General features: G+C 42.1%; 3 protein-coding genes across 18 annotated transcripts in view; 2 read left to right on the top strand and 1 right to left on the bottom strand.

Annotated features, from left to right (window-relative positions):
* Sif (guanine nucleotide exchange factor still life) overlaps positions 1–8,755 on the top strand; it is a 42,016-nt gene extending 33,261 nt beyond the window's left edge. For all 15 annotated transcript variants that reach the window (XM_076826728.1, XM_076826726.1, XM_076826730.1 and 12 more), the window contains one exon: positions 1,431–8,755. In XM_076826728.1, the coding sequence (XP_076682843.1) occupies positions 1,431–1,609 (179 nt within the window). In that variant the 3' untranslated portion in view covers positions 1,610–8,755. The remainder of the gene's footprint in view (positions 1–1,430) is intronic.
* LOC143376433 (uncharacterized) overlaps positions 1–20,370 on the bottom strand; it is a 50,317-nt gene that overhangs the window by 8,195 nt on the left and 21,752 nt on the right. The gene's annotated exons all lie outside the window — the stretch shown is intronic.
* On the top strand, positions 9,890–20,185 carry LOC143376657 (NPC intracellular cholesterol transporter 1 homolog 1b). Of its 2 annotated transcripts, none has more exons than XM_076827219.1 (24): positions 9,890–10,181; positions 10,287–10,679; positions 11,008–11,222; positions 11,353–11,483; positions 11,664–11,781; positions 11,987–12,173; positions 13,116–13,235; positions 13,383–13,600; positions 13,746–13,844; positions 13,927–14,129; positions 14,220–14,420; positions 14,570–14,774; positions 14,855–14,971; positions 15,049–15,229; positions 15,821–15,948; positions 16,059–16,316; positions 16,383–16,546; positions 16,790–16,905; positions 17,000–17,139; positions 17,259–17,455; positions 18,127–18,358; positions 18,431–18,544; positions 19,124–19,286; positions 19,381–20,185. In XM_076827219.1, exons 2-24 carry the CDS (start codon positions 10,448–10,450, stop codon positions 19,404–19,406), a joined length of 3,765 nt encoding a protein of 1,254 aa, XP_076683334.1. In that variant the 5' UTR covers positions 9,890–10,181; positions 10,287–10,447; the 3' UTR covers positions 19,407–20,185. The 2 variants fall into 2 exon arrangements, with proteins under 2 accessions (XP_076683334.1, XP_076683332.1); XM_076827217.1 differs by having other exon boundaries at positions 10,278–10,679.

Genomic DNA, 20,370 nt, shown 5'->3' with positions numbered 1-20,370 from the left:
TTTTTGCGCGACGGTAAAAAGACGTGGCGGATAGATATACGTAGAATACTGACTGAGAGCGTTGAAAAAGATCGGGTGGTCCTGGCGTTGATGTCAAGTGCTCTAAGAATTATCGGAAACACAAAAAGGAAAGGAGACTCTTAATGTATATGAATGTGGCTATATATGGTGGTAGATTCATTAAGGAAAATAAAGAAATGTTAAAATGGCAGCCTTCTGAAAAAGATGAATCGAATTTCGCCTAAAAATCGAGAGAAGCTTTTTTTACATAAAAAAGGAACGGTAACAGATACGGCAACAAATCTACTACCACAGGTAGCCACATTCATATAGATTAAGAATCTCTTTTCCTTTTTGTTTCAGATAATCCTTAAGGTACTTTCGATCGACGCCAGGACAACCCGCTTTTTTTCAACGCTCTCAGTCAGCACTCTGTATCTGCCATGCTTCTTTTTTTACCGTCGCACGAAAATTCAGAAGAACAGTTCAAGATACTATAAAACAGCCTGCCAAACTTCAAATTAATTCGTGGGACAGTTTTTGCGCAAAAAATTCACAAAGAATCGCCACTTTTTCGGCCCCTTAAGGGGCTGTTCCGGTCTAGAGCCCATAAAAATAGGTGATCTTCAGGAATTAATTAAAGGAAAACTACTACATATAATTTAATGGGACTTTTTGCATTGCATCAAGGATGTCTTAAGCTATAGAAATATATTTTTTATTTTATAAATAATCATTGCAGACGGCACTGGGGAGTCGTTAAAGTCGAGGCGTCAAAAAATCATCCAAATTGGTGGAACCTACAGCACCTAAACGATTGGTCTGTAAAAATAACGACATTTGAAGTTTGAAATCACTTTTTCCCTATATTTTTCGCCCTTTCAACACCTTTAAAAAATATAAACTTTCAAAATTTTTTAAATTTGACTAGTCCATCCACGAGCCAGAAGTATATTCTTAAAAATAAAAAAGTTTCAGTCGAATCGGATAATAAATTTTGGAGATACAGGTTCCACCGATTTTGAGAACACTGTTTCGAGAAAAGCGCGTTTAAAGTTTTACGCGAGTGCCGAGGTGGCCGGGGATGTTACCCATGCATTTGCCGCTACTCAAAAGCCTATAACGTCGGGAGTTTTACGAATTTCAAAAAATCCTTTTAAACACATATTCCCAAAAGCTTGAGCATTAAAAAATTAAATAAAAAAAATCGGTTTTTAGACCGGAACCTCCCCTTAACTTGGAGCGCGGTTAGGGCTATCCAATTATACATACGCAGTATGTCCGAGTTGCGGGTATACGTAGGTGAGAGAAGCGTACACGCGAAAAACGTTCCCGTTCAATTTCACCTAGAGTCTAGGCACCCTAGACTCCAGAGCAATTCGACTACCATCCAAATAAGGGCTAAATGTTTCTATTGTGTTGCATGAAAGGTTCACCGATCTGGAAACCGCGGGAATTGCCCTCGTTAGGGGAGGCCACTACGTTGCCGCGTAAGGGTAAGTCGGCGAGCGAGTTTGGGGACATAAACTCGTCTCACAGCGCTTCCCGAAAGTCTCTAATAGAAATCAATAATTGTGCTCAACAATCTAACTTTAATAACCATGTTTAACTTATCGTTAGACAGACGTTAACTGGCTAACAAAGTACCGAGTTAAGTTTAAAGATTGTGACATAAACCAACCATAACTATTCGATTATAATCTTAGAAAGATTACCGCCTGCTTGCTGCCCACGCGGAACATTCTCGTCTTCTTTTCCGTATCTTGGGGTTTTTTTAATTTTACCTCTAAAGTATTACGTACGTTCAGGACGTAGCATGTAACATAGTGCCATTTCTTCTTCGCGCAACAGTGAACAGATGATTCAACTGTTTAACATGTTTGCTGCCGTCCCCAAATAGCAGGTCACTCTATTCCATATTAGGGCATATGGGGACCCATGAGAAAGCGAATGTTTAATCCTGCAGCATATCCGACATAGGCATCGGGAAATTTAGGGGTACCGCAGCCAACGTGTTATTAAAAAGAACAGTTTGCTGATAGGATGAGAGAGAGAGAGAGAGAGAGAGAGAGAGAGAGAGAGAGAGAGAGAGAGAGAGAGAGTATAATTTCAGTTTTGCTTTCCTTCTTATACTAATCTCAGAACGTAATTGCAATTACCCATTACTATTAATATTCGGGATCGGAAATCTAACGTTACTCGTTTTACAACGACAAAGGGTGATAAACTTTTAGACAACGACGTCACAGCATTTCGATTCCCAGATTACATATGTGTTTACCGTTTCATAATTGTTACCGTTTCTGTTGTAACAACATTGCTAATACATGTACATCTCAAATTTCATTCACTTTAATTGGACGAGGTGGTACTACCGACATGGTTCGAACTAACAGAGTTCTTTTCGAAAGCAATTTATAGTCCTTTAGAAATTAGCTACTACATATTCGATTCGCAATATTTAAATGTTGGTTTCTACTGCTCGTTTTCTGCGTGGACGGCAATGCAATAAAAAGTAATAAACTCTGTATATAATGTAATAATGATATTATTGATATTGTCATTATTATTATTATTATTATTATTATTGTCGTCGTCGTCATTTACATACGTAATCAACGCCATCGTCATCACCGGTCATTATCATTATTATTATCATCGTCATCATCATCATCATCATCATCGCCGTCGTTGTTATCATTAATGGTATTACTATATTTTCATCATCTGGGTCATTGCTATCATTACGACTATTGCAGTTATGAAACCTGTTGCTGTTACTTTCATTATTATTTTCATTATTTCTAATACCATTAGTATTATTTCAGCCGACTCTAATGTTGCTATTACCACCTCTTCTTCTTCTTCTTCTTCTTCTTCTTCTACTACTACTACAACTACTACTAATACTCTACTACTACTACTACTACTAGTACGACTACTATTACTACTACTACTACTACTACTAACACTACTACTACTACTACTACCACTACTACTACTACTACTACTACAACTACTACTACTACTACTACTACCACCACCACTACTACTATTACTACTACTACTACTATTACTACTACTACTGGCTACTACTTAATAGTAGTACTACCACCACCATCACCACCACCACCACTACCACCATTACTATTACTACCTCTACTATTACTACTGTTACTATCACTACCACTATCACTACCACTACCACCATTACTATTACTACCTCTACTATTACTACTGTTACTATCACTACCACTACCACTACCACTACCACTATCACTATCACCACTACCAACACCAATGCCAAAACCGCCACTACCAACACGGCTAGAATTCGTTTTCTTACTTGTATTCGTTACTATCACCAACACCGCCAACATTACCACCGTTATTGTTATCGCCCCCTGGCTCTGCAACTGGCTACTCCTATCCCGAATATCGGCATCGTGATCGTCGTCATCATCGCCATCATCATCCTCTTCATCATCATCAATCACCGCTATAATTGCCACAATCGACTTCATCATTCGTATTACGACACCGCAACTGTTATCGAGAACCAAATCGACACAGGTGCCACGCATAAAGCATCGGGATGAGAAAAGCGACGACGTACCGAGTAAATCTAGCGATCAAGTAAGGGAACTTAACTAAATATCTAAGTCGTACACATACATATGACGATTAAGAGAGGCGTATAACGGTTGCGTGTATGTACGTATGTCATGTGTGTATATGTATGCGCGCGCGGACGTTTGTGCACTCGTGTTACGTGCGCGTACTTGTTTCTACAAGCAGGCACGTGTGCGTCTGTATCTACATGAACACAGAATGTAGATAAATAACGTATATATGTATATGTATCGTGTCGCATCGTACGAAGGACGATTTTCCACATGTCCGCCGTTTTAGCATCTCCTTTCTTTTTTTTTTCGTTCACTCTCAGCACGATAATTATTATCGTAGGGGAGGTTTACTTTGAACGTTACTCGCGATAGGACTAACGACTCAGACGCTCGAAGACTCAAGACTTAAAAGTGAAGAGAATCAACCCTGCTCACCGTTCGCGACACGAATAACAATAGATGCGTAAATGCACAATTAAGCGGCGACAGTAGTGGAGAGGACGTAACGATGCTTCTGTACTTAAGGATCTATTAACAAGACGTAGAGCTCGAGCAGCAAGGTAGATACGCGTGTGGAATATCGTCGGAGCATTCCTAACTAACGACAAAGGCTAACGATACTCGACTTATAACGCATTGTTAACGGATATATTCAGATATAAGTCAATGCGATAATGAATGATTAATACTTGTAAATTAGAAAAGAGAAAGTATATCTATACGTACGTATATCTATAAGTACCCGCAGTAAACAATAACATATGGTACACGTGCGCGTGTATACAGTGTATAGAGCAGGTGTGGTGGAAATTGTTGTCCGGAAATGTAAGGGTCTACTGCCATATTTAGTTTCCGTTCTTTACTTTCTAAGCTCCCACTGATCGTCAACCGACTTGTCCCGGTAATAATTCGTGTCTCGCTTGAAACAGGATCACGTACAGAAGAGCGGCACTCGTTTTCGCTCTTCCTTTCTCCAGCATTCACCAGGGAAGTACACCCTCGAATTTTCGAATAGCAATTTGGAACCAAAGACTTTGGTTACGCATATATACATATATACATATTACGTGTAATAAAACTAAAATGTATGTGACCGTAGTTGCGCGGACGCGCAAACGCCCAAATGCGCTCGCGTACGTGTGGCTCGTGTATATCGCACCCCGTGCACGCATGCGGGTGTACGTACGCTAGTATTCGGACATAGGACGCGCATAGTCGACGTACTGGGTTACGCTAATTACATTGCGCGCAGAACTGCAGAGAACCGATGGTGTCGAACCAGAGAAGGGACGTTTTCACGCGTGCCATTTATTACATTTGCCGAAGAACAGGGTTACTCACAGACATACTAGTGGCGGATTTAACGAGCGACTGACGAACAGATGGGCCCCCGCCCAGAACGGCCCCCGGGGTCCCATCTTCTAAAAGAAATTACCATTTCATCCAAACACTATTTTCCATTCTGTTTCCCAAAATTCTCATACCAAGCGCGCGTAAATTTGTCTGTAATTCTGTTACGTACACAAGAACGTTTTCCATTTGGGCCATTTTCCCTTACATCCGCCACTGACACACTCGCAAAAGTTCCAAGCTTGTCGTCGACAACTCGTTCACAGTCTAGCAAACACATCCGCCCGATTGCGAGTAACTTTGGTCACTGACAACGAGGACACCTACCGCACCCAGTTGCTCTTTCTTTTTTTCCACCCTTCAAAACGAATGTCTACGTTCCGTCTGAAAGACTGTTTGCCGCACAATTTTTTAACAAACGTTTCGTGCGACCACGTCCGTGAAATATTGAAAGCGACGCGTTCCCTAGCACCTTCGGTGTTTTCTACATCCCCCTCCGATTCGACACTATCGATTCACGCGCGAGGTCCTTAATATAACAAATTCCAAATTATCAACTGTAATTACATTCGATGGTCAACGTACAAAGCCGAAGAGGCGCGCGTGAAAGTGTCGAGCGCGACAATAAGGGGAACGGAGAACAGAACAGCGGCGGAACTCAGATTCGGTCTGTCGGTTGAATTGAAAGTTGAAACCTGCGGGGAGCAGCGAACGTTCGAGCTGCAGTGTTGCACGACAGAATATCTTCTTCGGCTTTCTTTCGTACACACGCTACGTAAAGCTATTCGAGGAAATAGTGACGGGAAGATTGAACTTTGGCTCGTATTGTGGTTGCGCGCACTGTCCCCGACGAATGTAATTCTTATCTTATCTTGAAGAAAAAACAGAAAGAGTCACATTACTTATTGATACGTTTATCGATAGACGCAGTGATTAAATGTAATTATAATAGGAATTATGTGCCGCGACGTTCGTCGGGGACGTGACGTTTCACTTACACACTTACATGCGTGTTAAGGCGCAATTATTTCATTACTCTTTAATTATTTTGTAATTAGTTTCGTAAAACTACACTCTCGCGAGACAAGTTTCATGACCTACTTTCAAAAGCCTCATCTCCGGTGAATATTTCCATTATTTACATTTAATTGTTGAGACTTTTATCCCGTGACAAAAGAAGTCTCGCGCAAAATCTCATCGCGGATTCGCAAGCTTCAAGGGAGACGCTTGAAAGTGAAGTATTGAAATTTGAAATCTCGTCATGAAATTGAATCGGTCGACCAAGAGGAATGATAAAGTAGGCGACGTTTCGCGAACAGGTGGATTTGTCTCGCTTACGTTCAAGCCTGATAGGCGTATGTAAGTATGTGTAACATGTATGGAGATTTTTGTTACGTTGCGTATTTCGTGAGAAATACTAGGAGCAATGAGGACTGGGCACTAAAAGCGAGAGAGGCGGACGATGAAAGGCTGGCCAAAGCATTTCGGAAAAATCAGAACTCGTACGTAGCCCTGAAGCGTCCAATCTTCCGAGCGCGCAACCACTGCGCGGATATTAAAAAGCTCAGCTTCAGAAATTATCCAGACTCGCATACCCCATTCCCGACAGTCCGAAGTATTCGTTTAAAGCAGAAGGGAACGTAACGATAGTCACCCGCGAGGATCGTGTCGTTCATTTTTTCATGCGAGAACGAAGCGGAGCCTGGCTTCGCGAAAGTTAAGGGAACGAAAGGGGCATCCGCGGCGAATAACGAGAAATGTAACGGAGGGGATGCGAAGTTGGGCGCGGGAAAGAGCTGAGGCGAAAGGAAAGAATGATATCGTTATCGGAAGCTGAAACGGAAAATTCGAGACTATCATCACAGCTGCTCGACACATGAAAGAATTTTACGTTCTACGTGCATCCACGCTCGTGACACGCTCTCCTTCTGATTCAAGAAGAACACACACACACACACACGCACGCACGCAAAGGAAGAGAAACTATGTACGTAATAGAGCATCGGTGAAACATTTGACAGCGAACGAGAAATAAGAGGATACCTATTTACTAATTACTATAGACGTCAAACACGCAGATTTAATAATCTACGGAGAACCTTCTGTTGCTCGAATTATTGCATTGTCTACTATATACATATATAGATATATATATATATATAAATTTTATTGTATAAATTCTGTCGAGACGTGCCTCCGAGCAAGAGTCGACGTTTCTTTTTCTCTCGGCCCGCGTGATTTATTTTTCACGGCGAGGTTCTTTGGTTGAAGCTAATTCGAGCGGAGGGGATTACTTGCTGGCTACCGCGTGCACCGGGGAAGTGGCGAGTGTTTGGTAGAAATCGGTAGGACGGGCACCCCTACACGGGAATCGCGGGATACGCGCGCAATTATGTAGATACGTGCTTGTATGAGTTGGGCCGATCGCGACGGGTCGACCTGCTTCGTTTCTCAACCGATTTAATTAACTAATTACACGCATCAGAGAGTCTCGCAACCAGACGGTTCGATATTACCTGGAACTCGTGACTCGTGACAATCAACGAAAGGCTTGGGCCTGTGCTTAATTAATTTTTCGCGAAATGAAATCGTAACGATAAAATGGTAAAGAGAAAGGAGTTTGTCGAACGAAATCGTGCGCGCAGGGATGCTTTATTCGCGCGGTACCTTTGCGTCGGAGTTGCACGTTAGCCGAATAGATATTTATTCACGAATAACTTCGTTTTATTCGGAATTTTTATTCGAATAAAAATTTAGTCGAATAACGCTCGACTCTGCTTCGCGTCGCGGTAAACACGCGCGAAGACCGATGGGGGTGGGTGGGGTGCACCCGCGTTCCTTACGAGAGCTGCCCAGCCACTCGGTACTCCTTTCTTCTGGTACCGCTGTTTCTGGCCTACGCCGGCGACCGTTAAAAATGTTAACAGGACCGTGGAGTTGCTCAAGATTCGGCAGATAAGCGTGCGTACGATCGGGAAATTTGGAGGGCGGTCGAGACACTCTAGCTCGGAGACATATCTGAATAGTTGGCCTAGTATCGAGTTTCATATTTTTGTCCCGGTCGCAGTGGATCGAACGATTATCACCTATTATATGATTATTGACATTCTCCACAGATTTTATTGACATAAACTTTATCGCTACCGTTGAACGTAATATACTTGAATTATGGTGACGGTACCTTCGCTAATAACACGGGCACCGAGTATGTATTTCGAGAGGGAGGAACGAAGGGAGGGCAGGGACAAGGGCGAGTGGTAGATAATCAGGAGAGAGATCGAGAGATCGAGAGAGAATCTAGAGAGAGAGAGAGAGAGAGAGAGAGAAGGGAGAGAATCTTTGAATGTCCCGTGAACACGAAGATATTAGATGGTCGACAAAATTATTATAGAATATAAGCGGAAATAGTTGTATATGGGTATAGAGCGGGGGTGGGTCGGGGTGGGACGGGGTGGGCTGAGATTATAAAGAAACAAAGATAGGATAATACAAAGTAAGGATGTAACCAGTCTTTCCACATTCTTTCCTTTTCATTGGCGTACGAAATCCTGGTGCGGCGAGCCAGGAACGAGGATAATCCTTGTGTTTACAAGTGCAGGTTTAATGCAGACGTGCTTATGTTCTCACCTATTGTGTAATTATGCATTAGTACCGAACATTGTAATTACGATCATTCCTGTATTTATTGTTATTGTTCCTCGGTTACACGGAGACGTTCAAGGGTGATCCATTTGTACAATCATTGAGTCATTAAAATATGATTATCCTGATGATTATAACGGCTACTGTGTTTATTCCTCCGTCCTACACCACGTGGGCACTAGGGTGGTCCTCGTTTATGCGCGTCGAAATTTCTTTTCGCACTTCTTTGCTCTCACCCCCTAGAACGGTGCCAGTTCATAAAAAAATAGTCCCCGAGAAAGATTATTGCAATCGGACAACGGGAAAGGGTGCCGACCAGGCCCTAAAGTTTGGAATTCATCAATGGTTTGAATTTGAAGAATTTCTCGAAAATGGTAAGCCCTATCGAAATTTTCTTCAAATAATATTAAAAGAGCATTCAATTTTCTACAATTACTGTGTACATCATATTTTCGTGCTTCCAACCATTTTTTAGATAATAGTGTTTGAATATAGAGAAGTCCGCGTCCCACCTGAACGGCGCTGACGTATTCTCTATACGCGCATAGTGCGGTCCTCTCTATATTCAAACGCTATTATCTAAGAAACGGTTGGGAGCACGGAAAAAATGATATATACAGCAATTGTAGAAAATTGAATGGTCTTTAAATATTATTTGAAGAAAATTTCAATAGGACTTACCGTTTTCGAGAAATTCTTCAAATTCAAACCACTGATGAATTCTAAACTTTAAGACGTGGTCGGCACCCTTTCCTGCTGTTCGATTGCAGTAATCTTTTTCAAGGACTATTTTTTTTTCAAATGGAACCATACAAGGGGGTGAGACCAGAAGAGATCGCAGGTTGCAAAAAGGGCCACCCTAGTGGACGCACGTTTTACCCCTTTTTCTTTCTTTAAACCTGCATGAATTAAGTACTTATGCGAGGTGCCCGTGTGCTGTGTAACTCTAATTGTCAGCGGAAGACTCGAGTCCCCGCAGCGACGTGAGTCAGAAGATTCTACTGACAGTTATCGGTCGTCCAATACTATGCTTACGGCCGTTGTTTTGCAACTCATCGGGATTTGATACCGATAAGCAGCAGGTGTGCACAGTTTCAGTAATCCAACAATCAAAATGATAATTATCAAGTCACAGATTGTACCGGCTGAACGAAAGTTTCCTCGTTGTGTCTTCTTTATCGTGAAGCAGAAGTGTTACTTCACTCCTTTGTTCTTTATTTTATCGAACGATAAGTTTTAATTGATACCGCGGAAAAGGGCTGAGCTCCTTGGCATTCAATCACTTTGCGCTCACTACCCGGCTGGCGGCTAACGGGCAACCGACGCGGCGCGACGACGGAAACTGTAAAACGGTAAACACTACGATCGGGATCACCTAATATTGGCGGAATATTATAGTCTGTACCAAGAATCTATCGACAGCCAAAGTTCCAAAATTATCTAGTGCCCAGGCCCGAGCTGACCGCGTAACGTGACATTTCCACGAGTAAGCGCAATGATGCCGCCTAATTTAATATACCAAGTTTTTGCGGATACCGGAAAGGTGGGAAATTAGAAGAGAAGGTAAGTGAAGTATCTGATATTGTGAAATGTAAACGACAGCTGCGACTGGACTACTTCGAATACATTACGTGTATCTTTTCTCGTCTTGGCGTTAAGTTCCTTCAGAAGCATAGTCGAAAGGGGGCACCGCGTTACCCATTACCCAGTTCGAGTACCTAATTATACACTGCCGTAGCAGAGAAGCGGCGAAATACGGTAAAGGATAAAAGGACCGCGCAGTGGACCACGACTGTTCCCTTGAATTTCTATGAAAAACTCGTGACAAGATGGCGAGAATCGACAGAATGCTTGACATTTTGGTGATACTGTGTTGCGTGCTGACAGTAACGCGCGGCGTAAGCCCGTACACTTGTGAAATGTCTGGAGTCTGTATATTCACCGACAGAGAGGAGCCCCTGCCTCGGACATGCGTGTACAAAGAGCCACCCCGACTAATCAACAATACAGATGCTGAAAGGATGCTTCGAGAGAAGTGCCCGCAATACTTTCAGGACACCGGTACGTAATCATTATCACACATAAGAGAAAGCAAAAGAATGCAAGCTGATTCTTGGGTGGAGTATGTTACGTACGAGTATGTAAAACTAGCTTTACTACTCGGCTTCGCCCGTTTAGATTCTGATTTTATAAAAAAAATTACTTTCCTTAGTTTTTTTTTTAAATAGTCCCATTCATCTGGAGTAGCCAGGCGTAATGAGCCGAGGCACACTTCGTGATCCAAGGGTTCACTGTTCGAATGTTTTTAGGCGACAGACAAACACACAGGCGCATCAACTTTCTGCTTTATATAGTAACGCATCACGAACGTCATTCGTCTTCATTTCAGACACACCCGAAGTATGTTGTGACGCTGAAAACATTCAATACGTGGTGAAACAAATGAGCATGGCTGAGGGCATCTTCGGCAGATGTCGAACGTGTTTAATAAACATATTCAACTTAATATGCGATTTAAGCTGCAGTCCCGAACAAAGTAGATTTATCCGAGTTACGGACACAGCTCTTACTAACGAAAACAAAGAATATGTCAAGGAAATCGAGGTAAATTCGCCGACAGGTTGTTGTAGCAAAGTGTTCGCCACAGAATTCTTCTCCTCTTAGCTTTTACACATTTATTGATACTTCTTAGCCGTTCACTCGGACTATTCGATCTCATACTTGCGCCTCGTAGGTTTCCATTGCGGAGGAATATATGAATCACACTTATGATTCTTGTAAAAATATCATCCACCCAGCGAGTGGCAATCTAGCCATGGACTTGGCTTGCGGAGTTCACGGAGCGAGTAGGTGCTCAGCCAAACTGTAAGTGTAGAACTGTGACATATTCGAAAGTGGGCTCTTCTGTTTCTCTACGTTGTAGTAAAAGTGCGCGAACGGTAAACTGTGATAAAAAAGCTAGCTAACAAGGAACGTTGATAATGATGATTTAATGACGCTCGTGATAATCTCGCGTTTCTCTTGTTCGCTACGGCGGTGTTACAGATGGTACGAGTATCAAGGTGATCCGGATGTGAATACGTTCATTAGTTTCCGAATGAATTTTCTAACTGAGAAACCCGCCTGGAACGAATCAGTGAAAACGTGCGACGAAAATTACGAGGTAAATTAACGTTTAAACCTTGGCGTATCTTAATATTTTCAGTGGTCTCCTGGCGTTTTCATATCGATATTTCCTAACAACTCGAACAAGCGAAAAATCCATACTTTCCAAGCTACACCTGCCACCACTCCTTAACTCGATAATTATTTCGACTCAGTTTATAAAAAAGATGGGACTTTTGTTTATACTGATCGTCGTTCAACAGGGTTTCCAAGCGTGTAGCTGCGTCGATTGTCCCGCGGCTTGTCCTTTTAACGAGCTGCCAGCAGACGACGGCGGCTTTATCATCCTCGGATACAGTGGCTATGGATTCTTAGCAGGGCTAATAATCGCTTTATTCGTAATATTCGCTACAGTCGTTTACGCGCTTTTAAGAAGAATACGGCGTCCAGGTACCGCCTAAAACAATAATTCCGTTCATTATTATACCTATACTCGTAGAGGTATATATGTAGAATTGTATTTGTACAGATATACGTATAAGTTTCGGTTCAACTTGATGGTAAAACGAGCTACAGAGGTGCCTCGTTAGCTGACCGTCGCCGTCGCCATCCCTACCAGTTCTTGGCGTTTGAAACCTGGAACTAAATAGGTACATAGTTTCACGGAGTCGCTTGTCCCTACACCCAAGCATGTTTCTTTTAACACTCGCACTGAATCTATCTTCTTAATCGCTCGCTCGAATTCTTGCAACTCTACCTCCCTCGATAGGCGACCAACCAGATGTGGTCCCGGACCACGCTGCTTACCCTGACAGCTCACGAGGCACCTCTACAGGTGTCACAGAATTGCGGGATAATCCGGGGCATGCAATATCCTGATGAAAAAAGACATCGAAAAGTCCTTTACCGTTTTGGGATCCGAGGCTTCGTTCTCGAGATATTAACGGTGCAACTTCCGGGCCGCGCAGTTTAAAGCCGGAACGGCTGATCGTGAGGGCGGAGCAGTAGATACAGACCCACAGACGCAGTAGAGCCAACCGCGCTAACCCATTTTCACAGTCTGAACCAGCACGGTACACGCTACTGTGTGAAGGGGTCCCTATCTACGCTTGCCTCCTGCGTTTGCGTGTCAGGGGCTCAGCGCTCAGCTGTCTCAGCTTTAAACCGCGCGGCCCCGGGAGGTGCGCCGCTAATATTCAACTGTTAATATCTCGAGAACAAAGCCTCGGATCACAAAACGGTAAAGGACTTTTCGATGTGTTCTTGCATGAGGATATTGCATGTTTCGGATTGTTCCTAAATTCCGAGACAGCCTGTGTATACATACATATATACATGCGACATAGGTACCTGTATATGTATTCTGTCGCACGAGTACGAATCTTTCTATAGTTACAGATACTTTCGAAACTGAATTATCGGAGATTAACAAGGAAGGCAATAAACCGAGAGGAATTTTCCGAGGAAGCGTTCAAAAGATGCTTGAAACTGGTTTTACTGTTTGGGGGAAAGGTGTGTGTCCTCTCTGCTGCGCGACTGTGTCGTAATCAAGTGAATTGCATTAAGTTCGATGAATGGAACAAAGAGTTTCCGATATCTCGATATGTTTCATTTGTGTTACAACCCTGGTGGTAATTAGTGTTGTTATTATGGTTCCAGCATTTGCGACACACCCGACTATAGCGTTGTTCACGTTATCGTACGTAATAGTGGCCCTGAGCTACGGAATCACGCGCCTTTCTATAACCAGCGATCCAATTGAAATTTGGGCAGCACCTACTAGCAGAGCCAGAATCGAAAAAGATTATTTCGATTCCCGTTTTCAACCTTTCTACAGGACCGAGCAGATTTACATAAAATCCGTGGGACTCGATAAGGTCGAAGAAATTTTTCAACTTTAACTTAAGTTAAACATTAACAAATATTTTTTTTTATCTTTCATTTGTTTTTCGAAATTTTTGCCCATCTCTGCTTTCAACACATGAAACTGATCCTTCTCGTTGTATCTATGTATGTATTTAGATTTCACACAATACATCCTCCGGTGTTCTGGAATTTGGTCCCATCTTCAACAAGACATTCTTACTCGCTGTACGCGAGCTTCAGAACCAAGTATTGCAAGTAAGCGTTTCCCTTCATAGCATATGAATTTGATATGACGTGCACAGTTACGCATGTACTACGCGCCGACTGAAATTTTCAGCTTGGACAAAACGAAGGAGAAGGATTGGAGCGCATTTGTTACGCTCCCGTTCGGAATGACTTTACCGGGCCCACTACTGTAGAACTTTGTACCGTGCAAAGTGTATGGGGATATTTTCAAAACGATCTCGACAAGTTCAATCAAACTGACGCATCTGGTTCTTACGAAATAAACTATTTGGATCATTTGTATAAGTGTGCACAGTAAGTACCTAACTGCAGCATTGCACTAAGCGTAACGAACAATTACCATTACCACGAAAGCAGGTTAAATTTCTTTTTTTTTGTCTAAAGAAATGCGTACAACCCGGAGTGCATGGCATCGTACAAAGGGCCTGTTATACCTGCGATAGCTTACGGAGGATTTCTTCAAGAGAACGAATTTAACTACGACTCAAAGGACTATATCAATGCGACCGGATTGATTCTAACTTTTATGGTGAAAAACTCTCTGGACGAGTCTGTACTTGCGTCGGCACACAAATGGGAACAGCGGTAAGTACTCCTTGATTGTTGCGTAGGCAAGTAACCCGTAGGTACTGAAGTACATATACGTATCGATTAATTAGCGCAGTAGAGAAGCAAGATCGGTAGTATAGAAAGAAAGAAGGATCAAGGGGAAGACTAATCGGTTGACCTTTCAGATTTATCGACTTTATGAAGGAATGGGACGCTACGAAGCGTCCGGATTTCATGGATGTCGCGTATACTACTGAGAAGTCGATTCAAGATGAATTGGAACGATCCTCCAGAGCGGAAATATCGACGGTAGCCATCAGCTATGCATTAATGTTCCTTTACGTCACCGTTGCTCTGGGTAGAATAAAAGGCTCCTTCACAGGATACTTTGTAAGTTTTCCCGCCGTTCAAGCTAAGTAGCCCTGTGCCGTCTCTACCTTTAATGAATGTTATTTGTTACACGATGTCAGACGCATAGTAAAATGATGCTGAGCGTTGGCGGAATTATCATAGTAATGGCATCGGTAGCTTGTTCCCTTGGTATATTTGGCTACATCGGAACACCCACGACACTACTTACGATCGAGGTAAACGAGACCATCGAGATACTAACGGGATAAATGAAAAGAAATTAATGTAGCTACAAATCAATCGTCCTAAACAGGTCATTCCGTTCTTGGTACTAGCGGTGGGAGTGGATAATATCTTTATATTGGTTCAAACGCATCAAAGAAATCCAACACGCAGGGGAGAAACTATACCGGAGCATATTGGAAGAATTCTGGGCGAAGTTGGTCCATCGATATTGCTCACCAGCGCATCCGAGTGCTTCTGCTTTTTGATTGGTTAGTACATCTCGTTCGAAATTGGTCCAAACGACTTGAGGTTTTTTTAGAAGCTAGAAGGATTAGTTTGCTAAGTGACGTGCTTTGTTGTTTTGAAAAAAAATTGCAATTGGTCGGCATAGCAAAGAAAAATAGTAAAGGCCGCGAAATTCCCGAAATCAGCGATTTTCGACCTTATTCTACAGCTCAGAGCAACGTTAACCGATTTTGATGAAATTCTGGGCATGTATACAACTTACTTCGATCTACAAACGGGATTTTTGAATTTTCATTACAGGCTCACAGAAAAAGTTGAAAAACGACCTTTTCTATTTTTTTTGTTGCTACTCCGACCAATTACAATTTTTTCCAAAACGACGAAACACGTCACTTAGCAAACTAATCATTCTAGCTTCTCAAAAAAACTCAAGCCGTTTGGACCAATTTTAAACAAGTTATACGATTTTAAAGAGTGTCCACGTACTTTTGTCCTCCACTGTATATGTACACAGAGGTAGGGCATATATATGTACATACATTTGTATATCTAAAACTGCTGCTCCATCACAATCGCATCATAATCAGGATTTTCATTTCTCTATACACTGCCAGGTACACTGTCCACGATGCCGGCTGTAAATACTTTTGCACTTTACGCGTTCTTGTCTATTCTTATAAATTTCATTTTGCAAATAACGACCTTTGTTAGCCTGCTGTCATTGGATGCTCAGAGATCCAAGGTAAGAAAAGTAACGTTGCACAGCAGACATGCCTTGTATGTTCGAACGGATTTATCTGCTGTAAGAGCAAACTGCACATTACTTCCCAACGATATTTCGCAATGTTTCAGAACAATTTGTTGGATGTATTCTGTTGCGTGAAAACGCAGAGACAAGATCATCAAGACGACAATAGCGCCGGTTGTATACAAACGATATTTCGACGTTTTTACACACCCTTCATTATGAAAACACCGGTCAGAGTTATCGTGTTAATCGTGTTCTTCGTCGCCCTGATCGTGCAGGCTGTAGTGGTGCCAAATATTGGTATCGGTTTAGAACAGAAGCTCTCTATGCCCATGGATTCTTATGTCTTGAAATATTTTCAGGTAACGTAGCCAGTGCATAATTTCAGTACATAATGCGAGTCAATGCGAAACAATGATAATTTTCAGTTTATGAACGATCTGTTGTCAATGGGCCCACCTGTGTATTTTGTGCTAACACCTGGCCTCAATTATAGCGTCACGAAAGCTCAGAACATTATTTGCGGCGGTCAAGGTTGTAACTCGGATTCTCTTTACACGCAAATCTACTCGGCGTCTAAACAACCTGGCGTGTTAGTATAATATATCTCTCCGTAATGTGCTCACTGTCTACCAGAGATGGGCAAAATTTTTATTCGACCCATGACGAATTAATTTGTTCACTATTATTGGTTATTCGAAATTTTATTCAAATACCAATTTTGCCTATCTCTGCTGTCTACGCTATTCATCGTCGATGTAACACGCTGCGCAAGTCCGGTTCCACTAGACTCGGGAAGTTTCTCATCGAATCGTTTCATTTCTTTTCGCTTCAGATCGTACTTGTCGAAAGCAGCTTCCTCCTGGATAGACGATTACATGGACTGGTCGACGATTGCCGATTGCTGCAAATACTTTCCGAGTAATCAATCCTTCTGTCCACATCCAGAGAGTAATGATCATTCGTTTTCCAATTCTTCATGAACAGAGCCAAGAGATTGGATCAGAAAAAAACTGTACTTACATGTGCGTATTACGCGTTGTAGTTGGTACGTGCCGTCCTTGTGACATTCATACAACCGGGGACCGACCTGACGCAAGCAGCTTCCGGACCTACATACCGTACTTCCTCCAAGACATTCCAGATGAATCCTGCGCGAAATCTGGTCGTGCTTCGTATCTCGACGTACGGATACTCCGTAAAGCTGCTAATATTTTCCAATCTTTTCTATCTGTATTTAAAACGTTGAGCGGGAACGATGATGCTACAGACACTGCGTAATGTATGTATTTACGACTTTACAGGGAATGAATTACTATGCCGACAGATACGGTCTGGTCGATGTTGGCGATAGTTACTTTATGGGTTATCACACCCCGCTAAAGAAATCATCGGACTGGTACGAAGCGCTCAAATATGCTAGACGGATAGCCGATAATATTACGGCGATGATAAATAATGAAGACTTAACCGACGATAAAGTAACCGTGTTTCCATACAGGTTTGTTATACGAGTATATTTTATGTGTAAATTTCACGTATGCACATAGCTCCAACACTTTCGTTCCGCGTATTTTTGTAATGCTGCCACCATCATAACCACCAGTGACGGATTTAAGGGAAAATGCCCAGGTGGCAAACGTTCTGAGGGGCCCATTCTTGTGGGAAAATGAAGAGGTAGTTTACTAACAACGGGCCAAGTATAGTAGTACAGATAAAAATACATATAGTGTTTGGATAAATTCATAATTTTTTTTAAGATAGGGCCCGGGGGCCTTCTGAGCAGGGGCCCATTTTTCGGAAAAATGAAGAGGTAGTTTACTAAAAACATGCCAAGCGTAGTAGTACAGAAAAAAATACATATAGTGTTTGGATAAAATCATAATTTTTTTAAGATAGGGCCCGGGGGCCTTCTGAGCAGGGGCCCATTTTTCGGAAAAATGAAGAGGTAGTTTACTAAAAACATGCCAAGCGTAGTAGTACAGAAAAAAATATAGGGCCCTGGGGGACCTTCTGGTTAAGGGCCCAGGCGGCAACTGCTCATCGGCCGCCTTTTAAATCCGCCACTAATAACCACCATAATCAGCACACCGTATTACCTTTCATGTACATCTCCCGCAAAATCTCTACTTCTATCTTTTCTCGAAGGTAAACAGCTTGAAATCTTTTCAGCGTATTCTATGTCTATTACGAGCAATATCTGACAATCTGGAAAGAAGCGATATCATCGTTAAGCCTGTCTCTCTGTGTCATCTTCGTGGTGACTGTATTTCTGACAGGACTGTCGCTATTTTCGGCGGCGATGGTATTATTGACGGTGCTCATGATAATTGTAAACATAGGTGGCCTCATGTATTGGTGGAATATAGAGTTGAACGCGGTTTCCCTCGTCAATTTGGTAATGGTACGTATGTATGCATGTAATAATGTAGTAGGATTAATTTCAACAGTACGAATTAGTACGGATTCGTTACAGGCTGCTGGTATTTCCGTAGAGTTTTGTAGTCACATTATACATTCGTACTTGACGTCAACGGCAATTGCGAGACTCGATCGAGCAACGGAGACTCTTAACGAAATGGGCAGTTCTGTAAGTACATACATATGTGTATATATATATATATGTATATGTAAGACAACTCTTACGGGAGACTTTATTAGTGGATATATTTTGTAACGTGGACCTGTAGCAACGTTATTATTACAATACTCATGATAGTCGCGAGAATACTCCTTGCGTCCCATTTACGAGAAAGGATCGATCCCCACTCCTCCAGAATAACTCCACTTCCCGCCAAAATGCCAGCAGAGGGTTCCTATCTTTCTGCTTTTTTCTCGTCGCCGGAGCTATTTATAACAAGTAAATAAGTCGAGAAAAAGGAATAAAATTTTTTGGTATTGCGCTTCACTTTCGAGAAAATCGGCTTTGAAATTCGTAACGTTACGTCCAGTCGCGTATAGAGAAACCTACTTTAACAGCTAGACCACCCTCGTAGTCAATAATCTTGGATTATGTACAGAACTTTCTTCCCATGGTAGATATTCTGCTTTTTGTCCTGGTTTCCAATATTTCTTACATATACCTACATATATGCATTCACATAAATGCGTGTGTGCGTGTGCGTATGCACGTACTTATGTACAACTTTTGTATTCTTTTTCGATACAGGTCTTTTCTGGAATCACTTTAACGAAAATCATTGGAATCATTATACTGGCGTTTTCCAAAACTCAAATCTTCCAAGTATTTTACTTTAGAATGTACTTGGGTATCGTGGTGTTTGGCGCCGCGCATGGCCTGATATTTTTGCCCGTATTGTTGAGTCTCATAGGTAAAGAAAAATCTTACGTATCCGATCATAATTATATACATACATGGTAGCAGCCCGTTGCACTTGATGTCAATTAAACGGCAATTGATTATAGGACCCCGAGGGCGATCACGGGACTGACCACTGTGACCAAACATGTGAGTTCGTTGGACGATTATGAGGACAAACTACGTGCCCTACGCGAAGCCCGTGATTGATTCCAGTTTTACGCAGGATAGCCACGCAAATGGCAAGATTTCATATGTACATATCTACACGAGAGCTGAACAGCAGTACCGTCTTTAGGCATGGGCACACTGGGCAGTCACCAGGGGCCCCATGATAGCAGGGACCTCCAAATACAAAACAGTTTTATTCCCGTGGGTGTGCAGGAGCCCCACTGCGTCGCATAAGACGGCTCCGCTGAACAGTGAAGAAAATTCCCTTTATATACCTATTTCTATCTGTTATTACTACGATCTTAATGGCGGATCGTAGTCAATTCGATCGTTATTATTTGCTATATATGGATAACCCTGTATTATCGGTAAGAAAACGTGAAGAATGCCCGATATTCCGATCTAGTCTTTCTCGTGATATTCACGAAATCTAAGTTTAAGAAAAATGCGTATATATGTATGTACCTTCATTGTAATGGCGAAGCTCTTCCAACGGTTCTCGTCACCGGATGTCTACAAAACGAATGAATGACCAGAATGACGCTTCTTCGTCAAATCGTCGCTATATGCATACGTTCGGTGGTGATTGGTGTGTACGGCATATGTATGTGTTAGTGGAACGTCAGTTTTGCACCCGCCGCATGGTACATATCGTTTTATCTAGATCTAGAATATCATTGTAGATACTTGCGCTCGCCTCTGTGTTAAATAAAAACCAAAGCTTCGGAAGAAAAAAGCAAAGATTCCAAGCTAACATTTATTGCCCCAACGTTCCATGTTCCACTTAAATAATGTACCCATACTACTTAAGGACAAAATTTCGGTATGCATCGTGCAACTATATTCAAATTTAACTACATCGATTCAACTACTTACAAAATTCAACTATTTATGAAGTAAATGTCGGCAATAAATGAAAGGCAGTA

The sequence above is a fragment of the Andrena cerasifolii genome, chromosome 14 (genome assembly GCF_050908995.1).
Source record: "Andrena cerasifolii isolate SP2316 chromosome 14, iyAndCera1_principal, whole genome shotgun sequence".
NCBI classification, from domain to species: domain Eukaryota; kingdom Metazoa; phylum Arthropoda; class Insecta; order Hymenoptera; family Andrenidae; genus Andrena; species Andrena cerasifolii.
The sequence above is the reverse complement of the archived record's forward strand: the minus strand, read 5'-3'. Positions and strand labels throughout refer to the sequence as shown.

Bases quoted from the DNA above. Each gene is read 5' to 3' on its own strand.
- LOC143376657 (XM_076827219.1), top strand. From the start codon at position 10,448: ATGGCGAGAATCGACAGAATGCTTGACATTTTGGTGATACTGTGTTGC. The intron at 15,949-16,058 runs GTAAGAAAAGTA...GCAATGTTTCAG, and splicing joins TGGATGCTCAGAGATCCAAG to AACAATTTGTTGGATGTATT. The intron at 16,906-16,999 runs GTAATGATCATT...TACGCGTTGTAG, and splicing joins CTTCTGTCCACATCCAGAGA to TTGGTACGTGCCGTCCTTGT.